Source organism: Durio zibethinus, chromosome 6, assembly GCF_047325235.1.
Source record: "Durio zibethinus cultivar Kanyao isolate XHJ-2024 chromosome 6, ASM4732523v1, whole genome shotgun sequence".
Taxonomy (NCBI): domain Eukaryota; kingdom Viridiplantae; phylum Streptophyta; class Magnoliopsida; order Malvales; family Malvaceae; genus Durio; species Durio zibethinus.
In genome coordinates this window covers 33,078,594-33,101,047 of record NC_143167.1, presented here as the reverse complement: position 1 = coordinate 33,101,047, position 22,454 = coordinate 33,078,594, and the positions used below count along the sequence as shown (strand labels likewise).

At 34.8% G+C, this 22,454-nt stretch overlaps 3 protein-coding genes and 1 non-coding gene across 14 annotated transcripts; 3 read left to right on the top strand and 1 right to left on the bottom strand.

Annotated features, from left to right (window-relative positions):
• Positions 1-2,439: 2,439 nt before the first annotated feature.
• Positions 2,440-8,327, top strand: TES (ATP binding microtubule motor family protein). 3 transcript variants are annotated; one of them, XM_022874875.2, is made up of 15 exons: positions 2,440-2,724; positions 3,003-3,239; positions 3,440-3,529; positions 3,615-3,715; positions 3,790-3,903; positions 4,002-4,083; positions 4,215-4,282; positions 4,883-4,942; positions 5,027-5,151; positions 5,284-5,482; positions 5,941-6,078; positions 6,205-6,294; positions 6,368-7,276; positions 7,391-7,698; positions 7,839-8,327. In XM_022874875.2, the coding sequence occupies exons 2-15, from the start codon at positions 3,011-3,013 to the stop codon at positions 8,164-8,166; spliced, it is 2,841 nt and encodes a 946-aa protein (XP_022730610.2). In that variant the 5' UTR covers positions 2,440-2,724; positions 3,003-3,010; the 3' UTR covers positions 8,167-8,327. The 3 variants fall into 3 exon arrangements, with proteins under 3 accessions (XP_022730610.2, XP_089619215.1, XP_022730612.2); XM_089763089.1 differs by having other exon boundaries at positions 2,442-2,724; positions 2,994-3,239; positions 6,205-6,285; positions 7,839-8,306; XM_022874877.2 differs by having other exon boundaries at positions 2,442-2,724; positions 2,994-3,239; positions 7,839-8,306.
• A 199-nt stretch (positions 8,328-8,526) lies between these two features.
• On the top strand, positions 8,527-11,455 carry LOC111285426 (eukaryotic translation initiation factor 3 subunit K-like). Its single transcript, XM_022874878.2, has 8 exons — positions 8,527-8,784; positions 9,366-9,422; positions 9,642-9,692; positions 9,803-9,865; positions 10,379-10,429; positions 10,512-10,578; positions 10,847-10,929; positions 11,056-11,455. Exons 1-8 carry the CDS (start codon positions 8,659-8,661, stop codon positions 11,257-11,259), a joined length of 702 nt encoding a protein of 233 aa, XP_022730613.2. The 5' UTR covers positions 8,527-8,658; the 3' UTR covers positions 11,260-11,455.
• A 558-nt stretch (positions 11,456-12,013) lies between these two features.
• On the top strand, positions 12,014-12,085 carry TRNAP-UGG (transfer RNA proline (anticodon UGG)). Its single transcript has one exon. It is a non-coding gene; the product is annotated as a tRNA-Pro (tRNA).
• Positions 12,086-13,114: 1,029 nt separating this feature from the next.
• On the bottom strand, positions 13,115-21,840 carry LOC111286615 (phosphoinositide phosphatase SAC3-like). 9 transcript variants are annotated; one of them, XM_022876672.2, is made up of 16 exons: positions 20,846-21,840; positions 20,439-20,643; positions 20,184-20,349; positions 19,742-19,964; positions 19,536-19,612; positions 19,174-19,361; positions 18,975-19,072; positions 18,554-18,690; positions 18,269-18,397; positions 17,501-17,864; positions 16,783-16,904; positions 16,386-16,496; positions 15,381-15,566; positions 14,883-15,059; positions 14,245-14,366; positions 13,115-13,814 (listed from the first exon to the last, which is right to left on the bottom strand). In XM_022876672.2, exons 1-15 carry the CDS (start codon positions 20,957-20,959, stop codon positions 14,267-14,269), a joined length of 2,397 nt encoding a protein of 798 aa, XP_022732407.2. In that variant the 5' UTR covers positions 20,960-21,840; the 3' UTR covers positions 13,115-13,814; positions 14,245-14,266. The 9 variants fall into 9 exon arrangements, 6 of the variants coding, with proteins under 6 accessions (XP_022732407.2, XP_022732405.2, XP_089619213.1 ...); XM_022876670.2 differs by having other exon boundaries at positions 14,245-14,356; XM_089763087.1 differs by having other exon boundaries at positions 18,554-18,687.
• Between the last annotated feature and the right edge of the window lie 614 nt (positions 21,841-22,454).

Sequence of the window (22,454 nt, the reverse complement as noted above, 5' to 3'; positions counted from 1 at the left end):
CTAATCACAGATTACGGATCTTCCTAATGTGAGACGACCTGACCCTTAATCCTGCCATTTACAAGAAACGAAAGCGTCATTCTCATGGTCAAAAGAGCAACCTAACCGGAGACAAGAAGGTATCAGATAAGCCAACCTGATTGTACTGAAAATCTCCCATCCAAACCCCCCCCCCCCCAAAAAAAAAAAAAGGAAAAACCATTTGATCATATAAATTCAATGTACTAGGACATTAAGATCAAGAAAATAATCGTTAGAATAATAATTATGTGCATCCAATAAAGTTTTTTTATGAAATAACTAATAAAAAATTTAAAATTATATTCAAATATTGTGAGAAATTTAAATTTGTCATCTTAATTATTCAGATATTTTATCAAGTCTAAAGATTTAATTTCCTCTTAATTCTATGCCATTCAAGAGTTAGGAAAGAGGGTTAGAAATTTGACAAATGATATTTAATAAGTTGTTTAATAATCAGCCTCTCTGCTGTGTCAGAGAAAAACAATTTTCAATTCCACGTTGGAATTTGATCGATACAATCGGTAGTCTTTTTGTCGATATCTCATAATTAGGCCTACGTGGCAATGTTTATCTCAAAGAGTTTCTTTAATTGTTTCCTTTTATTTATTTTTTCCATGTAATGAAATTTCCGCCATTCAAACCGTTGCTTTTATTAAATTTGCATGTGCATTGGTGATAAAAGGAGACTAAACTTTCACCTTACTACGAATAGTCACCTGATCCACTATACTAGAAATTGACTTTGATGTATGATTTTTTTTTTTTTAATGGTGGATATTTAGCCTTTCTCTCTCTTGCCACGTTGGAGGGTTGAGATGTGAATTTTGGATTGAGATTTGACGTTTATTGAAGAAAATTTTTTTTTCCTTGGATGGTTCCTTTTTCAGATGGGTCAACAGGATTTAATTCGAATGAGAGTGCTTATTATAGTTTATAGTTTGATCAATATATTTCGGTTATATGTAGTAATCATTTGGGTCCCACGATGAACTAATCCACATTGTTGGCTAAATTGGGCTTTTGATAATCAAAGAGCCCAGATATAAATTGACTCCTCCCATGCTTTTTTACGTGGCGCTTGTGTCATTTTTCAACTTGAGCCTAACGTGTTGATAAGGTATTGAATTTTTTTTAATTTTAACGAGTAATATTTAAATATTGATAATTTAACGTAAAAAAGGTATTAGTTTCCTAATTTTTTTTCAACTTATTAATATTTGAAAGTTTAGAATTTCAACTTTTTTTAAGTTTTTTTTTTTTTTTTTTTGTCAATGTTCATGATGGAAGAGATTTCGGTCCAAAATAATACATTAGTTACTAGTTAATTAGTTCAAGAGAATATAATTTTAAGACTTTAATATGTTGAGCTCAAGGCAAAGATTCGAGAACTCTATATGATTGAAATCTTTTACCAAAACTTGTTAGTTTAGCATAAGGGGAAAACAAAGAAGGAAAACCCAAAATTTTGGGGAAAGAATAAAGGGGAGATTCCCACTATTTGTTTTGTATGGAAAAAGGGAAAGACAAAGCCAAAGTAAGGAGACAAAAATAGGAGGAATAGTAGTCACTTTCACTCAAATTTGCCAATTAACATGCAAAGAACGAAAGAAGAAAGAAAATGGAAGATGAGAAGAGGCTTTTGGTTTTTATTTTAGGACGTGGGAGTTGGGATGAATCGACAATGAAAAAATGGGTGAGTTTTCGATTTTGAAAATGCTTGCTTTTAATAAAAGCAAAGTTTAAGCCATGGTTTATTTGCCACATTGGTGGGCTTACCATACTCCAATTTTCCTTTTCATTTCCACCATGTTGGATGTGACACATTTCAAAATTTTAGATGGTACCAAATCTACACGTTTGCTATACCATTACCCACCAAGTTTTTCCCTTCTAAAACGCAAAAAAAAAAAAAAAAACTTTTTCTTTTTTTTTATTGTTCATTAAGCCAAATAGAAATGCATATTCCCTTTATTCTTATGGTATCTCCAAACGTGTGGGGCTCCTTTATTACATTTTCACAAAATCGTCTGTCACTCACCGCCTTGTTTTTCTTTTTTTAATGGGAAAATATATTTAAATTCGAAATTTTTATAAAAAAATATATTTATCATTAAATCAAATGCATATTTACATTATCGTTAAATATAAATATTCAAACTCAAAATCTCGACGATAAGCTTGGACTTTGCAGCCACTTGATCTGAAAAAAACCAAGGATCCAATGGATTGTTAACACTTGAGTCCGCAAATTAAAATTAGGCCTAACTTTATTCAGATGGGCTCAAGGGCATCCAACTTTTGAAATGGGCCTTGGGCCGAAAGAAGGAATGTGATAAAGTGGGCTCCACTTCCGGTCCCAACGGAAACGGACCCCACCAGTTCAAATTTATATTGCCCTCTTTCAGGTGCGCGCACATAACGGGAAAAAAATAAAATAAAATAAACAATATAATAATGGTAAAAAGAAAACAAGTATCCGTTACATTCTATTCTTCTTCTTCTTCTTCTTCTTATTCGAAACAAAAGAATTCGAAAGTATTGTTATTTTCCCAAAACAATCAAATTACTAAGAAACCCTAAAGAAAATTGATTTTGATTTCCGCTACGACGTCGTGTTTCTCCGCTTTTGTTGAATCTTGGTTTTCCCTAAGCGTTCTTCAAGAACTGAAATTTAGAAAGAATTTGAATTTGGATTCGACTGTAAGTGTTTCCACTTTTTATTGCTGTTATTTTTACTTATAAATTTCTTGAAAATAGTTCAGGTTATCTTTTATTGGATCGTTTAAAAAAAAGTTAGCTTTTAAAGTGAAAATGGCCAAAAAAAAAAAAAAGGAAAGAAAACAAAAACATGCAAAAAAACCTTCCATTTTTACACAAGCTTGATCTCACTGTTATTAAATGTTAATCTGTTTTTCTTGATAAAAATTTGATAGATTCTTGAAGTTCTTTAAGCTGATTCTAATTGATAGTGAGTTTAGTTAAGAAGATGGTTGGGACACCAGCCACGCCGTTGTATAAGATACAAAGGACTCCGGCAACGACCCCCGGAGGAACCAAGGCTCGGGAGGAGAAGATTCTGGTGACTGTTCGGATGCGACCGCTGAGCCGGAGGGAACAAGCAATGTATGATCTTATTGCTTGGGATTGTGTGGAAGACCATACCCTCATTTTCAAGAACCCCAATCATGAACGCCCCGCTACCCGTTACAGCTTCGGTATCTCTCACATTACTGCAAATTTGTTCTGCCTTTTAAATGATGTGTTTTTCAGTAGCTTTGTAGAAAATGGTTTTTGATTTTACTAATGTTAAGTGCTAATAGCCAATGGGGAGTTTGATTGGTTGCTGAGAAAGTGGGAACTAAGTTCTTCAGTTACCGTCTTACGAATTTCAACTAAAATGAATCAAATATGGCAGATAGAGTTTTTGACCCATCATGCTCTACACAAAAGGTTTATGAAGAAGGGGCCAAGGATGTTGCCTTATCTGCTCTTACAGGAATTAATGGTTTGATTTCGTATTCTCTTTTTCTTTTTCTTTTCTCATTGGAGGCAACCTTGAAAATGGAGTTAAAAATTTCCTCATTGTACAGCAACTATTTTTGCGTACGGGCAGACAAGTAGTGGGAAGACATTCACCATGAGAGGAATCACTGAAAATGCTGTAAAGGACGTCTATGAACACATAAATATTGTAAGTTACAATTTGATAAATAAATTTTTGTGTTGGATTTGCTCTTGTCATGCTTAAGTATTTCGATCTTACAGACCCAGGAGAGAGACTTTGTCTTGAAACTTTCTGCGCTCGAGATTTACAATGAGACTGTTGTAGACCTTTTGAATCGTGATTCTGGTTGCTTAAGACTTTTGGATGATCCTGAGGTATATAAAGGAGCTTCGTTTCACTTCTTTGTTGTGACAATGAATCCTTTTGATATTTCAACGTTTTCCTTATTGACGTTTTATTTTGCAAAATACAGAAAGGTACCATTGTTGAAAAACTTGTTGAAGAAGTTGTCAAGGACAGTGAACATTTGAGGCATTTAATTGGCATTTGTGAAGGTAATTTTATCGGGTATTGTTTTAGCTCCTATATCTTCCTACATCAATATTCCTGGCTCACTCATAGTTTTTCTTTAAGTGTCATGGCACTTGTATAATCAATAACATATTGTACTTAACAAACTCTGCAGCACAAAGGCAGGTGGGTGAAACGGCTTTGAATGATAAAAGCTCAAGGTCACATCAGATTATCAGGCTGGTAAGATAGACTGTTTTTTTTTCCTCATTCATTTCAAAATTTATTAGTGTGTGCATTCTGTTTGAGTTTAGGTAGGTAACCCTCCCTGTGAATTGCAATGGCTTCTTCCTTTTTCCAATGTTTACACTGATAAAGAATATATCAGCAGCACTAGCCACTGATCTGTTAATTCAAATGCTTGACTTCATCTGTTTTATTTTTCTAGTTCTTAAGTTTTATTTGAGCCTGAAAGTGGGATAAAGAAGGCTATCTTTATCTGCATTCATCTTGTCCACTCTCTTATTAACAGAAGTAGTCTTGAATTCTCATTTACTCGTATTAGCTTACTGGCGCAAGTAGCAACTTAATTCATAATTGATTAAGGCTTCTCAGAAAATATCTAGAAGTGCTAGAGATGCAAATTCTTTTAGATTTCCGTCTTTTAATCAACCAAGGAGCCATCTCGCTCAAACCTACACACTTGCACATTTATGTGGTTTACTCTCGAATCACAACTGCATGCCACTTTTTGTTAATTTTCTTTGTGCATGAGCACTATATCCCTCGTTCATATTCCATGGGAAAGGTGAAATCTTACACTGCTTGGATCACTCTTTGCAGACCATTGAGAGTAGTCTTCGGGAAAATTCAGAATGTGTGAAGTCTTTCTTAGCAAGTTTGGTATGTTTAATAATTTTTGCATTGTTTTACATTCTTGATCATAAATTGTAGTATGATTTGTTTGACCAAAGCACCATATTGCAGAATCTCGTGGACCTTGCAGGAAGTGAACGCGTCTCTCAAACAAATGCTGATGGTGCAAGATTGAAGGAAGGCAGTCATATTAACCGCAGCTTGTTGACACTCACAACAGTGATCAGAAAGTTGAGGTAAGCTAAATTCGTCTTGTGCTTCTTAATGCAGTTTTATAATTAAGAAATTATTTCAAGAAAACATTTCCTTCCTATGTCATGTTTGGAGTTCACAGGAAGCTTGCTTTACTTTCTTTGTTTTTTATGCAGTGGTGGAAAAAGAAGTGGTCACATACCATACAGAGATTCGAAACTTACACGTATACTGCAGAACTCACTTGGGGGAAATGCTCGAACAGCTATCATATGTACCATGAGTCCAGCTTTAAGTCATGTGGAGCAAACTAGGAATACTCTCTCTTTTGCAACTAGCGCAAAGGAAGTTACCAACAATGCCCATGTAAACATGGTAAGATAAGTAGATAACTAACAAAAATTAGAATATTCCAACAGTTAGAAGTTAATCTTATGGTGGCACCTCACCACCTTCTCCATGTGCGGGTCTCAAGTCCTAGAGCAAAGAAGGTAGAATATAAGAAAAATATGTAGAAATGGACCTACTTCATATATGTAGAATGGCAACTAGCTTTGTTTGTTCAAGGGGTATAATTTGGTTACCAAAGGAAGTTAGTGGAAACTAGGTTTTCTGACTTTTGAAACTATTTTATAGGGTTACATGTTTAAAGCATACTTATACACATACAAAGGTAGATATTCATATTTGTCTGATGGCCCAAGTGATTTTATAATTTTGATGTTATTGCTAAGTATTATGCTGTTTGCACAACAGATTGTGTTCTTCATCCTGTTTACTCATATTGAGTCTTACAAAACTTCTTCATTATTTATTTTGAGCTTTCTTTGCAGGTTATTTCAGACAAAAGGTTAGTAAAGCATTTACAGAAGGAAGTGGCAAGGCTTGAAGCAGTGCTACGAAGTCCAGAGCCTTCTTCTGCTTCATGCTTCAAATCTTTATTGATGGAAAAGGAATTGAAAATCCAGGAGGTTATACATCATACATGTTTCATAATGAAAGCTGAAAAACTCTTCTTCTTTATATGAGTTCTTTTATAAGGAGGATTACTTTCACCTTTGTAATGTTAATAGTTAAAAGTAACTCTTAACTTGCAGATGGAAAGGGAAATGGAAGAGTTAAAGCACCAGAGAGACATTGCACAATCCCAACTAGAACAAGAAAGAAAAGCATGCAAGGTAGAAAAGGTAAATATTAGCTAACTATGGTATCTATTTTCAGTTCCATCATTTCGTAACCCTCACCTTGTTCTGTTTTCAGGGATCGATTCAATGTGGGCCTTCCGGCCAAGTAGTCAGATGTCTCTCTTTTCCTGTTGAGAATGAGCCAGTTCCACGTGCTCCAGATGCTCGACCTAGGAATACAGTTGGAAGGCATTCAACACTAAGGCAGTCAGCCACCTCAACAGATCCATCCATGCTTGTGCACGAAATTCGGAAACTTGAGCAACTACAGAGGCAACTTGGCGAGGAAGCAAATCGGGCACTTGAAGTACTGCATAAGGAGGTTACTTCCCACAAATTAGGTAATCAAGAAACTGCTGAAACAATAGCAAAGATGCTGTCCGAAATTAAGGATATGCAAACAGCTAGCTCCATTCCTGAAGATATTGTGATTGGGAATGGGGCCAACTTGAAAGAAGAGATCACTCGGTTGAACTCTCAAGGCAGCACTATTGCATTGTTAGAGAAGAAGCTCGAGAATGTTCAGAAATCTATAGACATGCTGGTTTCATCTCTTTCAAATGGTGAAGAGACGCCAGAGTTCAAGACCCAATTGAAGAAGAAGAAAATTCTTCCTTTCACATTGAACAACAGCACAAACATGCAAAATATAATACGGGCTCCATGCTCACCATTAACTTCTTCCCGGAAGATAATGGAACATGAGATTGAGAACAAGGCCCCCAAGGATAATGAAATGGTCTCTCGCAGCCATAGATTGCCTGGCTCATTTAAAACTACTCCTCCAAAGGCTGATGATAAACACGTCTCTTCAAGAGAGGGAACTCCCTCTACAATGCAAACCAACTCAGTTGATGTGAAGAAAATGCAGAGGATGTTCAAAAATGCAGCTGAGGAGAACATCCGCAGCATTAGAGCTTATGTCACTGAGTTGAAAGAACGGGTGGCAAAGCTACAATATCAAAAGCATCTTCTGGTTTGCCAGGTGAGAACTACCTGACATTTAGTTATTTTTCATTGTATATATGTTGAATATTGACTTACGTCTTGATATCCATATTTTGTTTAAAAAATGCTCTGTTACTCCACTGTTGCTTAGGTGTTGGAGCTGGAAGAAACAAAGGAGGCTGGAACTGATGAGACAGAAAGTATTCTTCAATCTCCAATGCCATGGCACCTAGTGTTTGAAGACCAGAGGAAGCAGATTATCATGTTATGGCACTTGTGCCATGTTTCAATTATACATCGAACGCAGTTTTATTTGTTGTTTAGAGGAGATCCAGCTGATAAGATATATATGGAAGTTGAGCTTAGAAGGTTGACATGGTTGGAGCAGCACTTTGCGGAGCTTGGCAATGCAAGCCCAGCACTTTTGGGCGATGAACCTGCAGGTTCAGTCGCATCAAGGTTAGTTAAGTTTTTTCTACTAACTAGTGATTTTATAATACATGTTCTTTATAAAGGTTGATTGCAATTCAATTCTTGTGTCCATGAATTGTCTTTTTGAAAACCTCAACATTCATATTGTTGCTTGGTGTTGAATGCAGTATCAAAGCACTTAAGCAAGAAAGAGAGTATCTAGCAAAGAGGGTGAGCTCGAAACTGACAGTAGAGGAGAGAGAAGCGCTGTATTTGAAATGGGAAGTTCCAGCGGTGGGAAAACAGAGGAGGTTGCAACTGGTTAACAAACTATGGACAGACCCTTTGAATATGCAACATGTGCAGGAGAGTGCAGCAATCGTTGCCAAACTTGTTGGGTTTTGCGAGTCAGGTGAACATATCAGCAAGGAGATGTTTGAGCTAACCTTTGTTAACCCTGCTGATAAGAAGTCATGGATGGGATGGAATTTGATTTCAAATCTCTTGCATTTGTAAACAAAAAAAAAAAAAAAACTGTTTACTCCTATTGGTTCTTTGTTCTGTTGGCATTCCTCCCTCGTAAATTTTCCTTCGAAATCGAAATAGTTGTGGCAAAATTTATAGCGAGAACAGGACTTTAATGGGACTATTCTCCAACCTGTTCCATCAAATGTTGCAAATTTTCTATTGAATTGGGATTTTCTAAGATTTTGGGTTATGGATCATCAGATCAAATCTTGACAGTAAAGAAAAAAAAAAGGCAATGCCAAACCCATAATAATTAGAAAAAAAATTCCTCCCATATTGCCTATAGAAAAAAGAAAGAAATGAAGGGGGTATAAGAGTATTTTTACCTATTTCGTCGCTGGAAGAACCGAGCACAGTAAAAAGCTTCACCGTTACCCTAATAAACCGTTTCTCGCTAGCTCCTTTCCTCTCTCTGAATTTGTTGTCGCTGAACAACCCCTTCGTGAACTTAACAGTTGAACGGAGAAACAAAGAAAAAAAATGGGAAGAGAAAGAGAAACTCCAAAAGAGCAACAAAAGGTTTCTTACACAGTGGAGCAGCTTGTGGCCGTCAATCCTTACAATCCCGACATCCTCCCTGATCTTGAGAACTACGTTAATGAGCAGGTCCCTCTTTCTATCAACTAATCATCTCGTTCGATTATATAAATTTTCATCATTTGGGATAAATTTATAGCTTTTTTTTTTTTCTTTTAAGAAAAAAAGGTTTTTTATGCGTTTGATTTAAAGTTTTTGAGTATCTGAATTTTGGGTCTTATTATATTTGGTTGGATGATTTCGGAGTCAGCTTTGATTTGGTTGGATACTGGCATTATGGCGATCTGAATTTGATTGCTTCTGTAGTCTTTTCTATCTGCGGAAAAAGAAGAGATTTTTGTAAATTTAAGTTGGACCATTCAATAACGAAAAGCTTCTTACCATTAGCTGTTAGCATCTTAGATTGAATTGTTATGAGATCCCTTTTAAGTTTGATAAAACCTTTGAGTTTCTGTTTGGGTCCTCTAGCGATGAACATGGCATAACGATGCTTTACTTTTTTTTATGTTGGAATGCAATTTTTATTGGTGTATCCCTACAATATGTTCTTATTACTTGATTGGAAAACATGTTCTGAGTTGGAAACCAAAAAGTACCACTCACATCTAGTGGAAGTTGCTAAAATGATGAACAAATTTTATCTTTACCAGGTTTCATTGCAAACATACAGTCTGGATGCTAATCTCTGCCTTCTTCGCCTCTACCAGGTACTGTCATTCGTTTCATTTGTCGTCTGTCTTGTTTGGGGCTGTGTGTGTATGTGTGTATGAGAGAGAATGGAAGAGAGAGAGGACTAAACCTCTATATACTGCTCAAATTTCCAGTTTAGCCTGTCTTAAGAAGGAAAAAGATGAAACATAATTTAGGTTAAAAAAATTACTAGTTTCTTAGTTGTTACTAATATGATATTTTCTTTGTCCCTGTAGTTTGAGCCTGAGCGTATGAGCACCCAAATTGTTGCACGCATTTTGGTTAAGGTATGTTTAAGCCCTTCTCTATACCAAATTAGAATTATGTATCAGCTTATTAGTATGAAATGTTGTTTCTAATGCTTTCTTTTCCTCCTTGTCCCCCTGCTTTTGTGCAGGCCCTCATGGCAATGCCAGCTCCAGATTTCAGCCTTTGTCTCTTTTTGATTCCAGAGCGAGTGGTATCATTCTCACAATATATATTTCCTTTCATATTTCCATTTCAACTACATTTAGGTATTGGCAATTAAGCATGTTTGAATGAGCATTGTCATAGGCTGCCTGTCTTGGCTCTTAGGCCTAACATGTGAATAACAAACCTGTAATCCTAGGGAAATTGGGAAATTATAGATTCTTGTTATCCAATGAATTTCGCAAAATTCATTAATCATTGCAGTAAATATGAAAATATGTACACTTTTCTTTGTTAAACTTGAAAAATTCTGCCTATGTCCTTTAACAGTGAGTAAGTCTTGTATGTCATGATAAGTTTCATAGTTAACGTCATAAGCATGTATTGCACATACCTGCACTTGTGAGAACTATTTAGGTAAGCACATTCATGACTCAAAGAGATCATCATTGTAAAGTCTACAAGTTCTTTTGTTTTCTGTTTCATCGTTCCATCTTTACCAGTTTGCCCAACAGTAAGAAAGCTTTTGTTATTCTAAGTAACATTTTGTATGTGATATCAGCAAATGGAGGAGCAGTTCAAGACACTGATTGTTCTCTCCCACTATCTGGAGGTATTTATTTGTTTTGTTCAGTAATTTATGAGCAGTAATGAGATGGATGATTTCATTGTATGATTATCTACTTCATTTGTAGACAGGAAGATTTCGTCAGTTCTGGGATGAAGCAGCTAAAAGTCGTCATATAGTTGAGGCTGTGCCAGGTAATAAACTGTGATGTAGTGAATTTGATGTATGCATCTATGCATTTTTTATTTGAATGGATGAACAATGCTTCAGCCAAAAAAAAAAAAAGAAAGAAAAAGGGCACTGCTGGTTTTAAAGGAATGATTGCAAGTTAACAACTGGACAGTCAAGCTGTTAACTGTTATCTTTTCATTGTTGTATGCTGCTGCTGCTGGCAGAGACATTGTTCTTTTATTGCTACTCTATTGTGTGTGTGTGTGTGGCTTACCAGAGGATTGAATGCAGGTTTTGAGCAAGCAATCCAGGCATATGCCACTCATGTCCTTTCCCTGACTTATCAAAAGATTCCAAGACCTGTACTTGCTGAGGTACGTAGAGCTCATTTGTTTCATATGCATTTCGCGTCTTTGTTGTTGTGATTTGAGACTATCTGTCTTCCCTTATCAGTTAAATATGATACGTCAATCTTATGCTGTGGTTTGGGTGTGTGACAGGCTATTAACATTGAAGGTCTATCCTTGGACAAATTCCTTGAACACCAGGCGGCCAACAGCGGCTGGATTCTTGAGAAGGGTCATGGCAGGGGTCAACTAATAGTCTTACCTCAGAACGAATTTAATCATCCTGAGCTGAAGAAAAGTGCTGCTGATAGTGTTCCATTGGAGCACATCACCCGTATTTTCCCCATTCTTGGTTAACCTCTTGTACGGATGATGACTTTTTGGAGTAATTTCCCCAAGTTTTGCATCCTGCTCTTTGTTTTTTTTTGTCTTGGATATATAACGAGAACAAGCTATTTTAAGGGCCTCGTCAAACTATGTCAAAGATTAACTTTGAGGGGTACTTTCTTATTTTTTGTTTTTCACCATCATAATATAGTTATTTATTATTTTAGATTTTGGCAACTCCATTTTTAATAATTCAATTAGCTTATATGAATTGAATATTCATAGATGGTATTGACAAGTATGTCTAATGTTATTAAAAATTAGATAAAATTTACTAAAAATAATATATTACTATTTTATATTCTAAAATTATTAAAAATGTTATTAAGATTATAAAAAAATTATTAAAATTCAGTAATTTTATTTTCAATATTTCAATTAGCCTATGGTATTGAATGTTTATAAATCTTACTTTCAAGTACATTTAATATCACTAAAAATTATAAAAAAAAAAATCATATATTTTGAGGTTAGGTATTTTGTATACCAAAATAAGAATAACAATAATATAAGAATGGCAAGAGTGCCAGTGTGTTTCTTAGGCTCAAATGGCCGGTGGGAGTGAAGTTTTTATATAGTTGTTACCGTTATTTCATTTAATTTTGGGTACTAATGGGTGTTTTAAGTGTTGTAACAAGGATTACTGTTTTGCTCTTAGATTGATGTATTTACGGCCTGCCTCAACGAAATAGTCAATAAATTCAGCTTCAAGTAACAATGTGTAGGGCGTTTGGTCTAGTGGTATGATTCTCGCTTTGGGTGCGAGAGGTCCCGAGTTCGATTCTCGGAACGCCCCTCCTTATAGGTTCTTTTGTCTTATTTAAGAATGGTTGCGTATTTGCCTTTTTTTGAGAAAACAAAGATAAAATAACAGAAACCGACAAAAGCACAGATCCTTGATGAAGTAATCATAAAAATGACTGGTTCTTGTAAGTTGAGTCTTCACTACACGACAGAATCAAATAATTGATCCACTAGTGCTTTTGCAGCTCAGGGTCACGGGTGCGGAGCTGACTCTGAGAATACGACGCTGAACCAGCAAGCCAAGACATGGCCTCTAGACACCTCGGCACGCACCAGAAAACTGAACTCCAATCACCCCAACTACATACTCAAAGCTATACCAGAAAAATTGTCGGCCGAGCAGTGCCCACTAACCTACCTTTCTTTCCTGCTTTCCATAAGATAGTTTTAATCTTCTACCATATTGGACCTGAAGAGACTTGTTCATAAATTGAATCCTCGTCACAATGCAGAGATTCTAATTTGAACACTAAAAATTGCAACATTTATCTAACTCAAATTTCTATTTAATTTGCCACAAAAATATTTCTTTTCGTGGAGTTGTTCAAATTTATGTTTTGGATAAATATTGAATTGTTAGTACTGGAAAAAGAGACAAGTAGTAGTTTCTTGAATTTTTAACGTAAAGTTCTCTAATTAAAATTTTAAAATTAGGTGATATCATATAAAAAAATTTATCACATTCATTAATAATAAAATTTCTAGACTCTGAAGACAAATTTTTTAAATTTCACAAAGTAACATATCTTTTGAAGTATAGTAAAAAAACAAAAACATTATGGCAACTTTTTAACCTTACTTTGTAAACTAATTAAAAAAAAAAAAACATAACATAATTTTTTAAATGTATAAACTAAAATCAAACTCTAACATGTAATCGTTTATTTTCACAATGAAGAGAGACTCAAAATGTAAACGTTTATAGAAGCAACAATTTGAATATCAATCTTCCCCTGCTTCGAGCAATAGATGATGGAATTGAGCACGGTTTTCCGTAATTATAGACCAACAAAAAAACGACTATCAAAACAAAGAATGTTTATAAAATAATAAAAGAAAAACGAAGTTAAAATACGTTTTTTTTTTTTTTAAATGGCTTGGAAAACAAACCCCAGGTGGCTGAAAATTAAAGGCAACATCAGTCCTGTAACTGGTTCTTCCCCCAAATATCTTTTAACTGCAACCTTAGTTTCATGTCTGCACATGAATAAACTTGAAAGGAAAAAAAGAATCAATGACCTGAAATCCTAGAAGCGGAGCTCTCCAAAAAGCAGAGGCACAATATTTACAAGACTGATGCCTATAACTTCCATTTATCGATTGAAGGAATTAGAAAAATGGATGAGCTCCGAAAAGAATTTCTTTTTTAACTGTTGACTATTTACTCTTTTGTACGAGTATCAGTTTCTGGTTGAGGCTTTTGCTGCCTATAGTCATACATGAGGGCCAAAACGACTGCTGCTTGAGGGTATCTTACATATGAGTTCCAGTAAAACTGCTTCTGCTTCGCCCTTGATTTTTGCTACCTAAATTGGTTTCCATCCATGGCTTGATCTTGGATCTTGGAGTCGTGTCATGGACATACAAAAAGGAGCAAAACTTTAAAGGCAAAGCATCTGACCGTAGTTTACCCACTGCACAAAACTATCAGAGAATTCCTCAGGAACATTGAAATTCTGCAAATTACCAAAGGGTAGCTCCGTTCCTGTCTGCCGCCCTCCCTACATGATATATAACAAGGGTTAGCCATTATCTTGCGCATGGAACAAACTCATAGCTGCATTTTCTAGTTGTCAAAGAGTTATCCGTCTTGAGTAAAATATTTTCCAATCATATCCAAATGTGTTGACATGTTTTTCTTATTTTTCACCATCGATTGCTTACTAATTAGTGTTCATCAATATTACAGCATAAATGGTATAAAGTAAGCCAGCGCCAACATACTCTCACCGAAAAGAATAAAATTTTGTTGGGAACTCTGCTAAATAATCAGTAACTACTATAGTTAGATTGAGCTGATACCGAAACTTGATCTAGATATAGTATATTTCTTTTTAATTTTTTACAATAAGATCTATATATGGTTTATACTAAAACACAACCATGAAAGTAAGATCTCAAGAACTTTCTACCACCGTTATGAGTACCAACCTTCATACTTGATCCATATTCACTAGTGGATGGGGTTGTTTCTACCAATATTCCATTGACAACATTCTCCAATGAAAGTCCAGCAGCCGAAGAGCTTGTCAGCACTGATGACCTGCAGATATCTATGACAATGATTGAACTCTATTTTCCTATCATAATTTATTCAAACTATTTATCCCCTGATTTTATTTTATAGTAATTAAAAGAAATTGAGAAGACTGGCTCAGTACTCCAAAGAATGCAGAATGTCCATCCTTACCTAGTTACCTTCCAGGTACAACCTCATAGAGAAAGTAGTCAAAGAACAGCACCCCTTTTGAGTGTGTGCATGCATGTTGAGGGTTATTATGGAACTATTTAAAAGTACCTTTTTTTTATATGCCAAAAGACTATTAACAAGCGCTATCTTGAATGGCAACTATGCTGTGGGATTGGGGAACGGCAAGTTCAATTCTAAATAACAACATAAATAACATCAATTTTCAAGTAGCAGCTCTTTTAACCTACAGTACAGGTAAAAAGCATTTGTTACAGAGGTACCATGCGGCTAAAATATGCATTTGTTAACATCTCATGCTCATGAGATCTTAAAGTTTGAGCTTTAGAACATCCATGAATTACAGAAAAGGAAAAAGTACCTTTCAAATGATTCATCCTCGCAAGAATTTCCAGAGGATGAAAGCCAGTCCAGGTCAACAAAGTTAGAGCACTTGAACCCATCCCCGTGTTCAGAGAAGAAAATATGATCAGTTTCAAGACAGCGATCTCTTTGCACGTCTCCAAACAGCTGCCTTTGAGGCATTGAGGGTGTATACCTACACAGGATTGAAGAGAGCCATATCAATCAAGAGATGTAAAGGGAAAACCATGAATGTAGCATGCTTACATGAAATCCATTAATTTGGTAAACGTGAAACATATGGTTCCAACAACTGATTCAAACAGCAAAATTTAAACAAAAATTAAATTTATGAAAGCATTGATACAAAACAGTAACTCGGCCAGAGTGAAGATGCAGATTCGATATAATCTCCCAACAGTTTATGGAGAGTAGATAGCTGTGGCTTTCAGTCGGAAACAGATGACACTAGAAAGTAGAGAAAGACATGCAACAGTGAGAATGGAAAGCAAGGAACCTTGAATACGATATATCACTTTCACAAGTCGATATTTCAGGCGATGATTCTGAAAGGCCATTACTTCCTCCTGATTGGTTAGGCAAAGTTGAATTGGTAAATTTCTCTTGCTTGTCATTTGTGGCCGACACAGGTGAAGCACTTTGACGAAGAATGTTTATATCAGAAAATGATTTGAAAAGTGACCTGAAAATTAAGGATTAGAAAGTGAAGAAATAAGCAGCGGTGAGATCCTCTTCTCAATTAACTAAGTAAAAGAGTAAGAAATAGTCAAATGACTAACTACAAAATCAAAAACCAAAACAAAGAAGAAAATGAAATGCAAATAAAATGTTAATAAATCAGCATCATATCCATATATCACCTATTATTCCCTGATGTCAGATCAAGCACATAAAAGTAAAACTGTGAACAAGATTCATAGTTTTTTTTTTCAAAAATTGAAGACCCAAGCAACAGAGAATACATGCTGCGGACAACAGCACCATCAACCCATCCCAGTGCCACAAAGACGACATTTGTTTTGACAACTTAAAACTTAATGATAAATATTCATAGGCATGTAAACCAATTAAACACAAAAGCAAGTCTAACCAATCAATTTCACTAAGACCCCATACAGAGGTGTTGATGAGAAAAAGTAAAATCTTCAAATGAAAAATACATTATGAGAAAAAACAAATCCAAGGAATTTGATCCATCTACATTCCCTAAAACCACAAGGTTCACGATGAAACATCTATACTAGCTGGCACCACATCACTGTTTGGCTTTGCATTCTCACAAGTCGCAATGAGCTTCTCATACCAGCTGACAGTCAAAACTCAGATCAAGTCTACGTCAAGAATTTCCTAATTAATGAGGAGAAAGTTGACCATTTAAATCTAGAAACTGCAAGAAGCATTTTAATGTATATGTGGTTCCCTAAAAAGAATGAATGGAGGATATTTGTAATCACAAGTTTATGCCCCAGTTAAAAAGTTAAGGTTTTCTTCAGAAAGCCACCTTCCATCTTCATCCACAATTGTTTCCCCATTTCTTCCCCCATAATGCTGATCCGAACCCAACTCCCAAAGTGCAGGTTTACCAGGCTGGGGCTGGAAATGCCCAAGAAATCTGCACAAAGAATTATTAAAAAAATTATAATAATAAGATCTTAATAGCAAATATTTAATAAATAAATTGCAGAAAATTACAAACAAAATGTCAGATTGACTAACTCCAAACAAAAAATGACTAGCCTTTTATTCCAACGCATCATAGGATGTATTAACCCCAAAAGGCCAAATTCAGATATACTTCAAACTGGTAGAACAGGATACTCCAAGACCATTCAGTGTTAAGAGAGCCAGCCATCAATTTTCACCCAAAAAAGTAATACAAACAAATGACTGAAACTTACATATTAACTGCATCTTGTTTCTCAGCATCCATGTATGCATTGCTATAATATCGTTGAAGAGTTCTAAAAAATTCCTGGGACTGGGTTGCTGCTTTCCATTGACCCCTTCTCTGAGAGAATATCTGCATAGATATAAAAGAACAGAAAGTTAACCCCTTCTCTGAGATAATATCTGCATAGATATAAAAGAACAGAAAGTTAACAGACTGAGGATTGTATTCAGGACTAAACTTGGACAGGAAACAGAAGTACAGTACAAGTGTTTTAAGTAACAGATCAGTTACTATGTTGTCCTCATAATCCATTGACTATCACTTCTCAAAGTACAGATATCAGAATCACATAAAATACTCAAAGGTTAATTGATTTTCACTTTTTTGTTCTAATTATGTGAAGTTAGATAACAACTACCACAATATCTCACGCTCAAATCAAACAAAGCAAATCAATGGAACATAGAATGCATTTACGATGGATTAACAGGTTGAAAGATCAGGAGTTTTAACCTCTAGGAAAAGGTACAACTTATTTCTATCAAAATTTGTCAACAATATGGTTCTTGATCATATTTTAGAGAAAACCCCAACTGTAGAGAAACCTAAATTAATGATTTAAAAGAAAAGGAAAAATCAACGATACAGAATCTAAAGAAGCCCATTCTATTCCACCTTTGCAAATTGCATATGGTTGCACGTGAGATCGCAAAAGTTGGAATTACCTTATTATGAGCTGCAGAGCCACCATATTGGTGCGCAAGTGTGTCACCCATTCTCTCATAGAAACCCATTAATTCATCTGCCAAAGGATCATTGATGTCTATTTTGGGGGTATCTTTAATCCCCAAAGCATGAAGCTGGTGTCCAAGAGCAGCCAATCCATATGCATACTGTGCAACATTTGTGCGATCCAGACAATCTATACAATTGGTCCTAAGCACACCTCTTTGGAATGTGGAAGGCTTGACAGAATGATTTCCGTTAGCAACATTATTATCCCCAGAATAATTCCTCTCCAATCTGTAAACATCCTCATTAACATTGTTGCAATATTTCTGGGGTGACATGTCACCATCATCGTTATTCCTGCATCATATTTTCAGAACCAAAACTACATTTTCAACTTGCAGCAAAGAGAACTACACAAATGGTCAATATTTTATAACATGGCATTATTACAATCCCACCATAACTACATTACTATAAGATAAAAGGCCCAAGTTATTCATAAAGCCAAGTATTTATCTAATGCAAGAATCTAACACATTGCAAATTTGAAAACCTAGCTCATAAAGGGGTTAGACAAAGAGCACAGAGAAAGGGAGAAAGATTGTGTCTGGTATCTGGACTACTACCTAGTTAAACTGATGTTTTGGTAGGTTAAATTACTTTTCCACACCAAAAGAATTGCAACTAAAAAGCTAATTACAACCATCTTTACAAACATTTCACATATGAAACTGAAAGTTATTGAAATATGATAAACTTACTCAGAGGAAGGCCATGCCATGCACTCCTCAGATCTCAAGGCTGATGTCACCCGACAATAAAAGAAACCTGTTAGCGTTAATGCATACGCAGCCACTTTGACCAAAAGCAGCAAAACATTTGTCGCTTTGCTGGAAGGAACAAAATAGAGTTCTTGAGCTGGTTAGGAATCAAACTGTGAAAATAAAAATGAATAAAAGCAAAGAGCAAAGAGGAAGGGATATTGTGGGGGAGATTGGAAAACATGCATGCATTAGAGGACAAAATAACAAACTTAGGACATATACCTCTGAGAATGCTTATGTAGATCCCAGTGAAGGAACCTCAAATGGTTCTCTTCTGACAAATCTTTATTGATAAAATCAATCGCATTTGCAAACTCTTGACGAAGAATTGACTCTCGAGGCTTTTTCTCTTGTGTCTGCTAATCACACAAAGGCAATCATATTCAGAACCTGATTATCAAATCAGTCAAATCACATATGTAGAAGCTAAATCAACAAACTCCCCAACTTAACTGCCCATCTTTGATCATGTGGAAATGGAACTATTTGAAGATTTTCTACCACATGCAATATCATTAGGAGATACAGCAGTTTATTAAATAAGAAAAAAAAAAAAGATGGAACAGTATGATTCTAAAGAGAATGATGAAGGCATACAATAGAATGGCCTTTAAGGGATACAAGGTGATGTGATGAAACTTACCTTAATCAAATTCAAAATAATTATGGGGTTGCCATATCTCTTGACAAGATTTTCAAAATGAAGCCTGGTTGCTACATAATTTTGGTCCTTCTTTGACACTGGAAAAAGAGAAAAGAGGATCACTGCTTTTCTTTTTCTGAACAAAATAAAAATGGCTGCAGCAACACCTAAAGTACTCTCATAGATTACAAGCACATACGTATGATATCTGGTTTAAGATTCAATTTAGAAGTTTCTTGTGACCAAAAGAGTGGGATTGAGCCTCGGTTCTGGACAATGGAAGTTATTTGTGTGGGAAGCCCATCAGGTACATCCTCAAAGACAATCTGCTCTGTCTCAACGTCATTAGCAACTCTGCCTTTCTCATTTACTCCTCGTTTCAAATACCTAAATGCAAAATCAGTGCACATGAAGACAAAGAAGTTTAAACCTTATCCTTCCATAACCATGTCACAGACAATAACAAAAGTACTAAAGGTAACCAAATTTGGTTTCATCCCACAAAGCACTACAATAACAATAACTTAAAATTTTCCCGCTAATGGGGGACAAATTTCTTACCTGGTACCTGCATAGTGACGGGATCGTCTTGCAATGAGTGTAAGTTTAAAATCTCGTCCAGATACAGAAAGCGTTGCCTACATTCATATAGCTCAATGTCAAGCTATGAAGCTTACAAAGAAATAGCAACCATTCATCTATTGAACACAACAAAACTGAATAAAACATTAGCTAATGATAACTTCAAATAAGCATCCATCCTTAACCTGCTTAAAGAAGCCATACACCAATGCAACTGTCCATAGAGTATTCCGGAGATGATTGCGGATCCCTCGGGTCAGGAACTCATTCCAAACAAACATGGTCTCATAAAGAACCTGGCCTGGTTCATTATTACACAAATTTTTTTGAAGACTACGCATAACATGGTATGAATAGCTGAAGAAGAAGTCCTTTGTAAGATCCACTGTGCATAGGAGCTTCTTGTATCTAAATGAAAAAATGAAACAATTAAAATCAAATTAAACACTATATGCATGAAATGTGTAGCAGAAAAGGCACTAAGCTTAGGAAACATATACAGAGGAGACAGAATACCATGGCAATAGTTTTCTACTTATCACATTACAGAACAGGACATCTTTCTGCAAAACATTCATGACTTCCTAGCAGTAGGCAAAGTTATTAGCACAGAGAATAGAAGAAGACCTGTTCTCATTCTTAGAGTCGGCGATGCTTGTGTTAACAGTAGAATTTGGGAGGGGAATCATCTCACTTTTTGAAACTGCATATACATTGTGACCACAAATTGCACCAATCTGTCTTCGTTCCGTAATAATCAGCATATAGTAAGGCCCCAAAAACTTAACAAACCCTAAAACATGAAAAATTTTGGGTATTAGATATGCATTTACATAACATTAATAGTCCCCTAAAGTTGTAACAGAATTACAACATCCATACCAACAATGCCATAACAAATGGTGACGAATTTCAATCCACCCGTTGATATATTTCCATCATGTATTCGCCTCAAAAACTCAGAGCATTCACTCTCCGTATACATGGTAGAACCTTCGCGAATGTTTAAGTCAGAAGGATCAAGCCGGTCAATCTTTAACACTCTCCAATAAGTTCTGCTCTTATCCCTTCCAATCATATAAAAATTCTATACACAGACATCACAATGCAATTAGTCAAAATAAAATTTAGCCACTTAATTTAATAGTTCAACATTAAAACAATGCTATTTTAAGTAAAATTACATCTAAATTAAGTCACTGACAACAAAAATTAATGAGATCATAATGAGATCAAAGCCAACAAATAAATAATAATGAAATGAAAAACAGAGATTAAAGAAAAATTACCGATCGAGTTTCGTAGAGTTTGAATTTCTCCATACAGATGGGGATTTGGGATTGGTAGGAGCTCTCATTATTGTTAATATTATCACAATTTGCTGCTGCAGATGATTCCATCATAGGCTTCTTTTTTTCACCGTTTTCAATTTCTGGTTTCTCAGATCTCCCCCGAGCCCTTGGCTCAGGGAATTTATCAGAAGAGCATGCACTAACGACGGAACTTTTTGCTATTATTATTGTTTCCGTTAAGAGAAAATCCCATAACTTAATCCGGAATTACCTTATTCTTGCCAAAATACAATCTGCCCTCCTTTGCAAAATAATGAAGCTTGGCTGCTTCAACTACAGCATCTTCTTTGGAATCGATAAGAAAAAAGGAACAAAGAAATGGAAACTCAGAAAACCTGGCTATGGACGTTTGACCTTTCCTTTTTCCGGCTCCGACTAACTTTCCATCCACAACGAAAAAAAACAAATGCGAAACGCTGAATTTCCCCCAAAACTAGTCAGAATTTGTGATCTTCTACGGCCAGAATTACAGAGATCGAATAAATTAAACAATATTGTATTTACTTTTATAATTAAAAAAAAAAAAAGGAAATCTTGCGTTTTTATTTTGTGCAGTGGGCTAAAAATAAAAATGGAAGGTTTAAAAACGAAGAGAAGATCGAGCTTAAAAAATAATAATAAAAGAAAAATAAAATAGATTCTCGCAGTTTCGAGAAAAAAAAATTTTTTGGAGATGAAAAGATGGCTGCTAGGCTAATATTAGTGATGATGTTATTGCTGTTTAGCTTTGTTGTAGCTGTTTTTTGTTGTTGTTGTTGAAATGTTTTGATGATGGATGATGATGATGTCGTGTTTAGATATAGGAAGGAAGGGGATAAAAATAAAATAACAATGAAATGAAAACGAAAATAATTTCCCTTTCTCTTCTTCTTCAGATCCAAAGAAGAAAAATCGAAAACCACAACTTCCGTGTCCGCTACATCCACACATTATATTTACCTTATGTTAAATGATGATTATTATTATTTATTTTTAATACTATATTTGTTTGCAATAATATTGAGATTTGATTTGATTTTTCTCCGCTGACCTTTGTTAATTTAATTTAATTTATATAGACCGACTCAATTAGTCGTTTAACATCTGTCCTATGTCTTGGAATAGTTTTAATGCTTCCATAATCAAATTACTTTCAAAAAATTTATTATTTTTGATAAAAAAAATCTATCTCTTTATCACAATGATTAAATATGATAATTTTAAACAAAATATAATGATATGATATAAAAAATAATTTAAAATTATAATAAAAATTACATTTGAATTTGAAAAAAATTAAAACAATATTTTTTACTTAATATATAGATATGAATTTTTGACATAATAAATTTTATATTTTATTTATGTTAAATACAAATTAAATAAATATAAATTATTAAATTATTAAATTTAATAAATTTGTATAAATTTAATTATTTACAAAATCTATAAATTTGATTATGTTTACCTTTTATTTTGGTTCATAAAGTATATTTACATAATATTTATTTAAAAAAGGTTTAAAAATTTATGTCATTTTTGTTTTAGCTATGGTAATTATTAGGGT

Coding starts and splice junctions, on each gene's coding strand:
- TES (XM_022874875.2), top strand. CDS start 3,011: ATGGTTGGGACACCAGCCACGCCGTTGTATAAGATACAAAGGACTCCG. Junction 5,483..5,940: donor ACAATGCCCATGTAAACATG/GTAAGATAAGTA, acceptor CTTTCTTTGCAG/GTTATTTCAGACAAAAGGTT. Junction 6,295..6,367: donor AAGCATGCAAGGTAGAAAAG/GTAAATATTAGC, acceptor TTCTGTTTTCAG/GGATCGATTCAATGTGGGCC.
- LOC111285426 (XM_022874878.2), top strand. CDS start 8,659: ATGGGAAGAGAAAGAGAAACTCCAAAAGAGCAACAAAAGGTTTCTTAC. Junction 10,430..10,511: donor TTCTCTCCCACTATCTGGAG/GTATTTATTTGT, acceptor CTTCATTTGTAG/ACAGGAAGATTTCGTCAGTT. Junction 10,930..11,055: donor CAAGACCTGTACTTGCTGAG/GTACGTAGAGCT, acceptor GGTGTGTGACAG/GCTATTAACATTGAAGGTCT.
- LOC111286615 (XM_022876670.2), bottom strand. CDS start 20,959: ATGATGGAATCATCTGCAGCAGCAAATTGTGATAATATTAACAATAAT. Junction 19,965..20,183: donor GACTCTAAGAATGAGAACAG/GTCTTCTTCTAT, acceptor TTTTTCATTTAG/ATACAAGAAGCTCCTATGCA. Junction 16,497..16,782: donor AAACAAGATGCAGTTAATAT/GTAAGTTTCAGT, acceptor TTCTTTGTGCAG/ATTTCTTGGGCATTTCCAGC.